At 42.3% G+C, this 13,096-nt stretch overlaps 2 protein-coding genes across 2 annotated transcripts in view; one reads left to right on the forward strand and one right to left on the reverse strand.

Moving 5' to 3' along the window:
* The window catches only part of shroom4 (shroom family member 4), a 47,451-nt gene extending 44,443 nt beyond the window's left edge, over positions 1-3,008 (reverse strand). Inside the window, 1 exon segment of the mRNA XM_029454570.1 lies at positions 2,754-3,008. Within this exon segment, the coding sequence (XP_029310430.1) occupies positions 2,754-2,876 (123 nt within the window). The 5' untranslated portion in view covers positions 2,877-3,008.
* A 2,965-nt stretch (positions 3,009-5,973) lies between these two features.
* On the forward strand, positions 5,974-8,107 carry bmp15 (bone morphogenetic protein 15). The gene is made up of 2 exons (XM_029454361.1): positions 5,974-6,494; positions 6,936-8,107. Exons 1-2 carry the CDS (start codon positions 6,146-6,148, stop codon positions 7,910-7,912), a joined length of 1,326 nt encoding a protein of 441 aa, XP_029310221.1. The 5' UTR covers positions 5,974-6,145; the 3' UTR covers positions 7,913-8,107.
* The last annotated feature ends 4,989 nt before the right edge of the window (positions 8,108-13,096 follow it).

Consider the following 13,096-nt stretch of genomic DNA (forward strand, 5'->3'; position numbering starts at 1 on the left):
TGAGTTACAGTGACCCTAAAACATGGCTGCACGTCTTTCATTACTTATTTCCACAAGAACCTTTGCACGTATCATCACTGAAGCATATCTAAGCCTTGACCGACTGACTGGCAGACAACTTTAAACTCACCGTGTCATCGCACAGCTGATCACCGGCCGCAAGGACAAGCAAGTAGTGAAGTCACATAATTGTGTGTATGAGCACTGCACATGTATGTATGGACACACACATGCACGGTATCTCCACACCCATCCACACACACCCCACAGTGGTAATTTGTTATGCTCCTGGAGGAATGTTGACCAAATGGCTTATATCCCTCTGCTGTCTCAGACTCGGGAAGCCTCCCTTCCCCCTCCAGCAGCGAACACACTCACACACACACACACACACAAAAAAAAAGGGCCACGAACACACACTCCCCAAAAACATGGACATCCTGAAAGGGCAACTGGCACATTTGTATGCACGCTCAGTCTTATGCACATGTTCCACGACTGACACACTGGTGACGGGCACAACGAAACCTCCCAGAATTCACATTTTAAACCTGATCTGTGAGGAGACGCTATATCATATATGTCTGCAAGTAACAGCTACTTGATTAATTGTGTATAAAATGGAGGTATTCCAGCACTTCGAACTGGGAGGAGCCCCCAGGGCAGACCCAGAAACAGCTGGAGGGATTATATATTCAATCTGGCCTGGGAATGACTTGGATTCCCCGTTGAAGAACTAGACGTAGCAAGAATGGAGACTGGGGTCCAGGCTTCCAAATGTTTGGAAAATCGCTGTTTTGCTTAATGTAATGATTATAAATTCCGAAAATAATCGACTACCCCCAAAATCATGCATTTTCCAGCAGCAGGAGGCATATCTTTTACATTTAACTTGGTGAATTAAGGGTTTCATTTGACCGATTGTTGGAACAGTGGAAGACTAACCAGTACGGTTTTGTTTCTGTCACGTTTGAATGAAGCGTGTTTCACGATGAGGTAACAAGCTCGTCTTTTCTGTTTGATACGAACAATGTATCGCCCAAGCTTTAAGAGAGTTAAGATGACTTTATCAAATTAGACGTAAATCTGTATCACTAGCACATGACTTGAATATATATTAGGAAATATCCAATGTTTTGATTATTTTAGTGAACAAACGAGTGCTTTCAGGTGGTATAAAGAACGCTCTGGCAGCCATATTGGAGGTCCTCTGCTCTGAACTCGTCCCTCTCTCTCTGCGTTCAGCTGTGGTCCGTACAGACACAGTAAACCTCTGTGTGGACGCTGAGGGAACCTCTCTAAACCTACATTATATACACACCTGAACTCTACTTTCAATCTGTGTTTCCCCGCTTTCCTTCAAGGACTTAACACTTAATCATTGAACACTTTTCTGCACCACATTTTCCTGTCCAGCGTCACCGCCTGAGCTACTTCACTGTGTGTGTTTTAACTAGCCACTGGACACAAAACAGCCATAGAGCGCAGTTTGATTTTTATCTCCTTTAGCAGTCCCAGTCACATTTTCCCAGGGGCTACGTTGCTGTGTGTGTGAGAGACTTTGTGTGTGTGTGTTTCCAGATGACTGAGCCAGGCTTTTCCATTCCCTGCTGTGGTGAATATAGAAGTACAACGGCCAACATTTACACCACCGGCGCTCCTGCGACTTTTAAACAGAGTGAAGAGCGAGGGACAGCGAAGGAGAGACTTGAGAGGGAGCGCAGAGGTTGAATGTCAGCCGGCCTACTTATGCACTGGACTGAACACACACACACGGACCACCCCCAGTAGAACACACACCAATAATTACTTGCAGTAATTCAAAGACACCCTCCTTATTTCCAGCAGCGTGAAGCCGTGAGAAAAGGCCGGGAGGAAACGTCGGCACTAAATCTCTTACAAAGCCCTCAAACTGCACCACCTCAGAAATGACACCCCCCCCCCCCCCACAGTACATGTCATTGTGCACGTCTCTTGGGTCAGTAAGCTACGTGAAAAAACAAAAACAAAGCAAATCTCTCATCAGAGAATCATCTTTCTCTTCACAGACTCCCACACACACACCACTAGAGTGCACATCTGAAGTGGTTATAGTCGTCTGTCAACACGTGGGCATTTTTACCTTTCATTGAATGAAGTGACAGGAAGATGAACAGAGCCTCATTTTGCCAGGGACCCCCCCCTTAGGGACCCCTTTAGCACCACTTTGACCTCCAAATTTTAAAAAACCCTACCGCTGCTTTACATTATATGGGTTTTTTATTCATGGTCAGTGACAGCTGCCCAGATATTTGCTTGAGCTTTGGACAATAACTTGTTATTCTCTGCAGGAGAGGATGAGGAGAGTGATACTTCAAATCTAGCTGTGCAGAAGTTTTTTTTTTGGGGGGGGGGGGGTTTGCATTGGGTTGAAAAGTTTAAACCAAGGGATCAGAAGCCAAGCAGGCTGAAAAGCACATCACACAGTCACACACGCTGGCAAAAGTAACCACAGTTGCTGTTTTGGTGGAGCTGGAGTGATGCAACAACCACATCCTTACGAAATACAATTCCTACAGACAATGTGAGTGAAATACAATGCAAATACTAAACTAAAAGTGTAAATATATACAGAAATATTATGAAATTGTCATGTAAAATGTAACGTAGAGAGAATAATCTCACTGCTGGTGCATTGGGAACACTTTGTAAGCAGTTTGAGCTCATGTAATTCACATTTTCACACATAAAGTTAATTATCATGGTCAACTTACTTTAGTGATGATGAGTGGCTCGCCGTGCTCGAGCCCTCCTTTCAGCGTGAACCCCCAAGGCGCGCCCCCGCTCAACTGGACCTGAATGTGGTGGAAAGAGACGAGCTGCTCAACCGTCTCCATGTCCGGTTATCCGTGTATGTTCTACCCTTCTCTCCCGTTTCTCTGTCGGCTTGAATCGTTGCTAGCTAGCGGCGCCGGTAGCAGTCCCCCGGCTTCTCCATCACCGCTCAAACAACAACAACGAGTGGAGGGATGGAGGGGTGGAAGGACGGAGCGAGTGGAAGGGGGAGGGAGGGAAAGTTTTAGCTAGAGTCAAGCTAGTCGACGTTATCACCGGTATGTCGGTTGCAACTTCCGGTCAAGGTGTTTAACGCTAACGTAAAGTAGACGTTAGTGTATTTTACAGTTATAATCTCGCTCGCTACTTCATCACACAATTCCACCGATTATTTTGTGTCATAATTTAAGCTAATTGTCCGTTTATTTACCAAAAAAAAGAGCACGTATAACGCTTTTATTTTGACATCTACTTCAAATGTTTCCGGTGTCTTTCGGTAGCTTGATGGAGTTCAAAACTTTGAGGAAACTTTGGGAATCGAGGTGGATGTGATTGACAGAAAGGTCCACCAATAGCAGAGAGGCTCTGGCCGGACGTGTCCAATGAGAAGTGAGAAGGGGAGGGGGCTACAAGCGCTTTGTAATAACATCAGGCCGGCTCACAGCAGTTACAAAAGTGAGTGGCTGGCCCCTCGTTTGAAACTTTGCCACCGACCCCTGCAAAAACTATCATCAGTTCATTTGATGACATAATGCCGAATTTATGCCCAAATAAGAAAGATAATTTCAGCGTTTCAACCAAAATACTAAGAAGTCTATTGAACAAATATCACAGCAAAGACTTAAAATCCTACAGAAATAAGATGTGTTGGCTACTATACTAACATATAACACATACATTCACTAACCATTACAAATCTACACATAAATACATTAGTAATAATAATAATAATACTAAAACAATTGCATAATAAGGACTTTTACTTTGGTTATAATTACATTTTGCTGAAATAATAAGCATTTTTACAATGTAGTATTGCTCTGGGAAAATGATTTCTCTCATGCTTTTAGGTCATTCACACTGAAGCCCTGCAGACCTGCAGTATGAGCAACTACAGAACATACTACTACAGGCCAGCAACAACATTTGCTATCACGTCCCACACATTTCTAAACCCTTACCAGTCGTACCAGTCTGCTTGTCTCACCACCATATTAAGAAACATTTAAACAAGCAATATTAGAATTACTATTACTATTCATATTAATTATCCTTTATTATCTTGTTTTTTCTGTGAATCTAAGCTTCACTTGATCCCTAATGGAGCACATCGTACATAACAATTTAGGGACCATATTTAAAAATAGTTATTTTTGAGCTTTTAAGTCCTTATTTTGTGATAATAAGGATATTTTCTTTCTATAATTGGTGGGAATGAGCTTCCATATAATTCTGCATAATACAGAATGCAAAAGAAAAAGTGCAATTCTGGGATTTGAAGTTGAAGCAGTTGTCTCTGCCTTTTTTGGTAAATGTATTTATGTAATTAAACTTCTTTCTGCCTGGCTGAAGCCATTTATTGCAGTTCCCCCATAGTTTTAAGCTTTCCCACACTCTCCCTGCAGACTGAAATGATGCGAATTGTAGATAATCACTGTTGTGGAATGTCCCCACGCTGCAGTGCCCACTTAACTGTGTGTGTGTGTGTGCGTGTGTGTGTGTGTGTGTGTGTGCGTGTGTGAACGAGCGATGATCTGTGTGTGTGTCAAGAGAAAGAACAAATAAAGGATTGAAGATGAAGAGAATCAAAGATGTGAACGTGCCCCGACGTCTCACTCCTCCTCCAGACCACGAGGGCTTTGTTTTGGTCAGATCAGAAAACCTTTGTTTCCTTTTCAACCTCCGAAACTCTGAACTGTAATGTTTCAGTTGGTGGTGAGTGCTGCTTTCAAGTGAGATCAAGTCTGTTTTCTCCAGCTTCTTTTACAGAAACAGCATGTCATCCATTAAAGCTCCTCCTCACTGAGAACAACTCATTCACCAGAAGATCCCAAAGCTCTCAGGCTTCAACTTAGACAAGAACAAACAAACAATACATCAAAATAAGTGCGTCTGGGAGGACACAATGCAAACCCAACATATTCTTACCCTTTGACAAAGAGAGCAAGAAACAAAGAAATATTCAGATCCTTTACTTTAAGGGGAAGTAGAAATACATCGTCTAAAAATACTCCATTATAATTAAATTCTTCTTGTGTCTTTGAATTTATATGTTTTTTATCTTTGTCATTTTTTTTAAATGATGCTTCACAATAAAAACATTTGAAACAAGTAAAAGTCTGGAATTCAAAAAGTTACTTTTAATCATCAAAATGCACTTTAGGTATGAAAAGTAAAAGTTCTCCTTCTGCAGAAAGTCTCCTTTCAAAGCATCACTGATAGCACATGAGTCACTCTCACAGGATTTCATCAAGTCAGCACTTGATTTGATTAAAGTCACGATGTGTAGAACATGTGTTACTGTAGCTGGTTTCCAAAGTGTCCTTACACCACGTGATGGCGCCAAAGTGACGTATTAAACTCAAAGGCAACCTTTCCACACTGCACGTTGTGTGAAGTGTTGTTTGTGTGTACTGTTAAATACGTGTCCTCCTTGGATATTTTACTCTATTAATAAGAAAGTAAATATTATATTTATGTGTAATAGTGTAGCCAGACAAACCTTTTTCAGCTTATTAATTATTGGCTTGTTCACTTCTTGAGGGTGGCATAACTGTGTAAAGTCATAAAACTTTAGATGCTCAAACTAAAGCAACACATTTAAACTAAATCTGTTCTATAGAAACATAAAGCATAAACACGTTACATAAAATGTACACTGAGAAAGAAAACTGTGTATAAATGTACAATTTAAATAGTGGCACAATGTATTTTTATTTTAAAAAAGAAGTCAGTACACATTTATGTAAAAATAAAGATTAATATATGTACATTATTTGATCATGAGAAATAATGTGTTGATATGTAGAAAACAAGTATGCTTTATGTGCAATATATGAATCACAAAATCTCCATCTTGCCACTCTTACGCACTTTTACGCACCTTTACGCACCAGTCACGTGGCTTCCATACGCTACTTTCGGTGGCTCACGCACACCCGAGGGGTTAATTGGGTTCACCGTCATTTTCAGGAAGTTGATTGTCATGTCCAAAATGGCCAAAGATCAGGTGAGCCTGTAAACCACGACCGCGGCCGTGCAGAGGAAGGATGGTTGCCAACTCTAGCCTCTTTGGTGGAGCTCGCTAGCACCAGAGGTTTTTATAACAAAAATGAAGGCGACCAGCACCAAATACAGCTCACTGCGTGTCTGCGTCCTGTCCTGTTTTATCTTCCTGTTGTGTTCCACCTGCACCGGAGTCGTGGCCGGGCGGAAAATGGCGCATCGCACGTTGAAGCGCAGCCGGCGGAGTCATCAGAGCTCAAAGCACAAAGGTGCGCATCACCGGCCGCTGACGGACGAGCAGAAAGCGGACCAGAACCTGCAGTTCATGTTGAATTTGTACCAGAGCGCTGCCGAACCAGACGGCAGACCCAAACAGTACCGGAAGTTCGGCTCCAACACTGTGCGACTGCTGAGACCATCTGCGTCGTCAGTGCTTTACCTGCCAGCGTCAAGAGGTGAGCGTTTAGTTGTGTAACCATAGACTGTGTAGATGGGCCTAAAGACATTTACCTGTAAAATGTTTCGTTGTTTAGTTGTAGTCTTTGGTTTTAACTAACATTAAAATACTCAGATCTTAAAAATAAAAAGGCAGAAAGTCTGAAACTGATCTACAAACAGTATGTGGCGAAACAAATAAAGTGTTTGGAACAATGTTCAGAGTATGGGTCAAGCTCCAAAACACTGGATCCTACACTTCCCATAATGCAACTTGATATCTTTTGTTCTTGCCTGGTAAGCATGTCAAACTCCATGCTCCATTTTGTAAGGGTGGGTGGGGGGGGGGGGGGGAACTAAATGATCTGCCCTAAGCATCTCGGGTAAAAGTTTTTGTTTGAGTGAGTCGATCTGGTCAGAGTGGGATTCATCACACACTCATGATGTTCTTCTCTCCTCAGATCACCACTACAGCTTCACAGTACAGTACAACCTTGACACTCATCCGTCGGAGCAGCTGGTCAGAGCCTCATTCATCCACCTCCGCTCTTCATCCTCTCCCTCCTCCACAACCTCTCCCACCACCCAACCCTTGGAGCCGCCCCGCTGTAGGGCTCAGATCACCTCTATGGGCAGAGAGAACCTGGTCATCCTGGAGCCCCATGAGCTTTGGACAGAGACGGACATCACCGCTCACGTCCAGCAGCAAAAGCGCCTGGCGGAACACTTGACCCTCACTGCCCAGTACTGGTGTGCAGATCCTTGGCGTGCCAAAGAGGACGACAGACTCCGGTGGTTGTTTCGTCATCAAGGGGTAAAAAGATGGCGAGATGAACCTCATCTTGAAGTCCCATCTCTTCTTTTATACCTAGAGGAGCAAAGGGAAGTGAAGGACTGGATGGCGGACTTGCTGGAGGCTGGAGGGGAGGACTTCATGAGGCGAGTAGGGCATCCTTCGGTTAGCCGTTACCGCCGCTCAAAAGACCTTTCATCTTCAGAGGCCAAAGACGCGTCGCTGGATGTTCTGAAGAACGCTCCTACTTCCTCCTCCTCTTTTCCCCCCTCGCCCTCTTCCTCCATCATCGCCGACATCCCCAACTACAAACGCAAAACCAGCATGCCCAAGAACCGCTGCAAGCTCCACTCGTTCCGCCTCTCCTTCGACAAGCTCGGCTGGGGTCACTACTTCATCGCTCCGCCGGTGTACAACCCGCGCTTCTGCCAGGGCAACTGTCCGAGGGTGCTCCCCTACGGCTTCCATTCCCCCAACCACGCCATCATCCAGACGGTCATCAACGACCTGGGCATCGGGGACGTGCCCCCTCTGTCCTGCGTGCCTTTTAAGTACATGCCCATGAGCGTGCTGGTGGTGCACAAGAAGAAGGTGGAGTACAGGGAGATGGAGGACATGGTGGCCGAGTCGTGCACATGTCGCTAAAGTTTGGGGGCGAGCAGACTTGAATATGCTTAGCACCGAGACTGAAAGTGGGCCGATTTGATGGGTCATTCGTTTGATCTACAGCTCGGCGGTGAACCATGATGAGCTCGAGACTGGAAGGAAGTCGTTGTGGTTTCGGATCTTCACCAGCCCTGTTGAAGCACTTTAAAAGGCAGCCGCTGAATGAAACTATGGGTTGTGCAGGCGAGAGGATGCGTCTATTTACTTGTTTCTTTCTTTTTCTGAATAATTGTTCTGTGAGATATTTAAAGCACTGTGAAGATTTGTGAATGTGCGGTTTGCTACATTCATAGTCACGACTGTATTTCTCCTCGGGAGCTGGTGAATGTGGAAGCATTTTAAGCCACTGGAGTGTAACTTTAAGTGGTAATTTAACTCATTTCCAGGGTAACTTACCAAAATAATTTAACGTCTACAGCAAATTGATTTAACATCGCCTAAAGAAAACTAATCAAGGAGCTTCTGGTCTGTTAGTAATATGGAATCCATCTTCCAACCTCAAACCACAGCCATCTAATGAATATCTTCTTTCTCGTGCCGCTCTGTGTATAAATTCTTTTTAAAAACCTGATCTGTGTTTCACATCAGTGCTGCGATTTCTCACAAAGAACGAGCAAAAAAAGCTGTGTGGTTAATAAAAAAATAATAAAAAAAAAACAACCATTGTGTTGGCACTGATTGATGCCACTGTAAAAAATTAAACTGCTATAAAAAAAAGTATTTTAAAGGATGAGAGGTCCAGGTAACTGTAAAGGAAGTCACATTTTTGCTGTTTACAATCTGAATTTTTCCATTTTGTATGTATTTATAATGATGGGGGGGGTCTCCAAAAAGCTTGAAAAAGGGCTGCTACTGGCTGTGCTGTCTTTAAAAAAAAACATAAAATGAAGGATAAAGAAAAGGTGTAACTGTTGAATGTCATGACAAAGCGAAGTGTTGGATTGGAAAGGAATGCAATTTTTTATTACAAGTGAAAAGGAATAATGAAATAAAATGCATGTTTTCTAAAAACCTAATTTATTGTCATTTTTGATGTTAAAGTGTTTTTAAATCTAGATTTGCTGTTTCCAAAGTTTAAGATTGTAACTTTCAACCTCAAGGTTTAAGACGACATGGACAAGCTGAAGAAGATCAAGCTGGAGAAGAGCAAGTGGTATGATCAAAAGCTCCAGAACGGTTACTGAGTGGTGAGATTGTTTTTTTCTCGGAAAGGTTATTTTATTTATTTTATTTATTTTAATTTAATTTAATTTAATTTTAATTTTTTTTTTTTTATTTATTAACAGTAGTTACATTCTTCATATTTATACCATCAAAATGGTACAAAATATTCAGGGAGTGCATTATTGCATTCAGTCCAACAGGTGGCGCTCTTCACTTAAAACTAAAAGACTTGTATTATTGTTCAAAGTGTTCTCATGTGGTTTGCCTGCAGGGATCTCTGTGGCCGCTGCAGTCAGTTTCATAAACCTCTTAAATTTGCTTCTTGCGTCTCCTTGACCTCAGTATCAGGAGAAGCCTAGGAGGAAGGTCATGTGGGATTTACATTAAGGATTACATTATGCATGGTCTAACATTTTAACGTAACGCAGCAAGAAATCTGACTGAAAGGAAAATGCTGTCCTGCCCTTTTCCTGCAAAACATGTAATATAAGAACTAATGAGTTTCCAAAAGGACTAAACAAAACTATCAATATCCTCAAACAATACATTTGTTCTCAATCTCATATATTGCATTTAATGGGAAAGGAGTATGATTTTTACTTCCCTGAGGCCCAATATGATCTTGATATCTTTTTTTTATGAGGTTGTTAATAAATGTGTGTGACTCAAGACGGGGATTACTTTGCAGAGAAGTTCGGCTTTGAGAACTCAGGATTTTAAACTTGTGTGAGATCACTATTAAAATGAAACCTTATTGAAGTGTTTATTGTCGTGATTTTGGGCAGTAATATGGTTCGCTTTAACTCCTGCTGACCTCTAAAGTGACGACTGTAGATGCCTTATTTCTGTGGTTGCGATCTCTCTAAGGGACTGGAATCTACCAGAAGTTATTGTGCAAAGAAAGCATATTTATGGACTGAATTGATTTATATAAAAATGTACTGAACATAAAAGTGGAAAAAGTTATAAGAATAAATCTTTAATTCCGCTACAGTCATGTATATTAATCTTAATTTGGATCTGCGGTGCTTATATCTGTTACCGTAACATCTTGTTTATAGACTGACTGGAAATCCTCTGTTTTGCGGGACCTCCCCGACTATTTCCGCAAGGGATTCTGGATGTGTGTGTCCTTCTCGTTCTAATCTCCTCTTGACAGATGTAATGTTCTCAAAGAAGCACAAGACTGACTCCCATGAACGTCACATGAGGAAGTGTCACACATGGGAAGAAGTGTCCTGTTACTAATCACAAGAGGGGTGGCCATAAAGGTCAAATATAAGTTCTGTCACTGGATCTCGTGTGGAGAAAGAAAGTGTGTGTCATAGGTGATGGAAATCCTCCGTTTTGTGGGACCTCCCCGACTATTTCCGCAAGGGATTCTGGATGTGTGTGTCCTCATTCTAATCTCCTCTGACAGATGTTGTAATGTTCTCAAAGAAGCACAAGACTGACTGCCATGAACGTCACACGAGGACAGTGTCACACATGGGAAGAAGTGTCCTGTTACTAATCACAAGAGGGGTGGCCATAAAGGTCAAATATAAATTCTGTCACTGGATCTCGTGTGGAGAAAGAAAGTGTGTGTGTGATAGGTGATGAAATGAGTCAGCCCGATAGTCGCGCACACACACAAATGCGTTTACTGTGTGCCATTGCTGTTTTCATGCAGATTAGACTCTTTGACATCCCACAAAAAAGTGGTTAAAAACGGATCAACCCATGTGAGCAAATTTAAGTCTGTAAATATTTGATTGGTAATGATGTGTTCAAATTCACAGAATTAGAGTTTGTCTTGTACTGCTGCAGAGTTGTTCGTAAAATGCACCATCGCCCTGCATGTCCTACGGGTATCTTCACCAACTAGCTTGCAGTCGCTACGTCATCAAGTTGTGCAGACTTTGCAGATGCACTGTGTCACCCTCTGGTATCAACAGGGCTTGATTCTAATTTGATCTTTTTGAACCTTAGTGTGCAAATCCTTGCTTTCCAGTCTTTGTCCTTTGTCTAAAACTCAATCTTTGGCTCCAAAGATTACCTCATCCAATGAGGTATTTGTTTTTCTAGAGCAATCTAGCCCTTGTGAAATGCCTGTAAAGCTAACCCTATCCACAACTAAATGCATGCATCTGATTTCAAATTAAATATGTTTTATTGTTTGGGAAAAGTAGATCTTGTGATCAAAGCCTCACGGCGTGTGTGCTGGTAGTAATGACTGTAAAACTTTATGTTCCTGCTTAATTGTGACTTTAAGAGCGATAAGCGCTGCAAGAGGTGAACTGTCACACACTGACACATCCGCTATCAGAGTCTTGAATCAAAGCCAATATAATTATTGACTTTGATTCAAGGACTTTCCATAATTATAAGGCTTTCTGGGTAAACTCATTCTGTGAACATCATCTTGCAAAGTCCACACGAGGACTGAAAAGTGGTCAGATGAGGTCACATGTCTGCAACCTTCCTTCGATCCATTTGTCTACGGGAGTTATTCCCTCGTCCTTCAGGGCAGGTTTAAAGTCCAGGTGTCACTCGTTGGTCAGACAGCGTTTTTTTCATGAACTTAAATTCTGCTGAAGAGCAGCGTACTGAATCCCTGCCCTCCCCGGGGGACTGTGCCAACAATAAAACATACTTTTTTTAATGGAAACCTTAATTCCAGAGCATGGACGATCATGATTAACGCTCAAATAGGAAACTTTCTGCAGGTTGTGACGCTTTGCAGGAATAGAAAGATGTTTCTGTATAATTCTCCTGGTGGCAATTCAGACAGATTGTTTCATAATGGTCTAAAACAAAAACTACATTATTTATGTGTCAATTTACACAAGTCCAAATTGTCCCTTACTTAAAAGAGATAAACGCTCTCTGAAATGTCCCTCTGTATCATTGATAATGATATGTGCACGCCACTATTTCACGTTTGTCCCTTACAACATGTAAATCAGATGCAGACGTCCAACACTTTGCATCTGTCCTGCATTAGCACAGCACCACAAGCATGGAAACTGTTTTCATTTCTTCTCTGGAGCCTCCTCTATCCCTGCAGTCTCCCCAGCTGCTCAGCCTGTCAGGCACAATCTGATGAGTCATGCTTGGTGATAATATATAATGCAGATGTTCTGGGTTTATGTCATGTGGGATTCCTGACAGTCTCGTGCTCCTCTGGAGGTCTTCGGTGATGAGCAACCTTACAGAAATCAGCACAGGAATGTATTTCTGTATTTCAGAATTTATGTCTTATAGGATTACACCTGTTGACCCATGACGCCGACTAAATTATTGTCCAGCTGGAAATCAAATTTTGTCCTGTAACGTTTATCAAACACATGCAAGCACAGATAAACTCATGCATTTACAAATCTATGGAATATGGTGATGTGCACTGTGAGCTATCACTATATCACGGCCCCCCCTTTAAAAACATGTTCAGTATCTCCTAAATGTCAACTTTGTATCAGTGATTTCCCCCAAACGTGTCTTCAGCCTCATATTCAAATACACGGAGCTATGTTGTATAAGTGGGACTGCAAAATTGTGTCAGGTCAGGGGCATCTGTAGTCAAAGATCCACTGCAGCACACAGTCTCTGCAGATTGATAAAGCCTTATCTTACGTAGTTCATTCACACACACACACACACACACACACACACACACACACACACACACACACACACACGCTGTGGCATTGACACACACATCCAGTGACCTCTTTGCCTCTTTAAACCCTTTTTACCCAGCGGTGTCTCTCAGTTGTCATTCATTTAACGTGACGATCACGTGTGCTGTGTCTGGCCAGCCTGTTCTCACGTTATCTGTACGTGTAGAAGAAGACGAGAGAGAGAAAGACCACAAGTAAAGAATGTTGGATGACAGCATTTTGGGAAATGATTTTTCATTATGTCACTTTGGGCCAGAAAAGATAGATAAAGAGTGAGAGAGAGGGGTGGACGACGCCGCATGAACTGTGACTCCTTCTCCCTCCCTCTTGCTTCCTC

Source organism: Cottoperca gobio, chromosome 18 (genome assembly GCF_900634415.1).
Source record: "Cottoperca gobio chromosome 18, fCotGob3.1, whole genome shotgun sequence".
Lineage (NCBI taxonomy): Eukaryota > Metazoa > Chordata > Actinopteri > Perciformes > Bovichtidae > Cottoperca > Cottoperca gobio.

Bases quoted from the DNA above. Each gene is read 5' to 3' on its own strand.
- bmp15 (XM_029454361.1), top strand. From the start codon at position 6,146: ATGAAGGCGACCAGCACCAAATACAGCTCACTGCGTGTCTGCGTCCTG. The intron at 6,495-6,935 runs GTGAGCGTTTAG...TTCTCTCCTCAG, and splicing joins TTACCTGCCAGCGTCAAGAG to ATCACCACTACAGCTTCACA.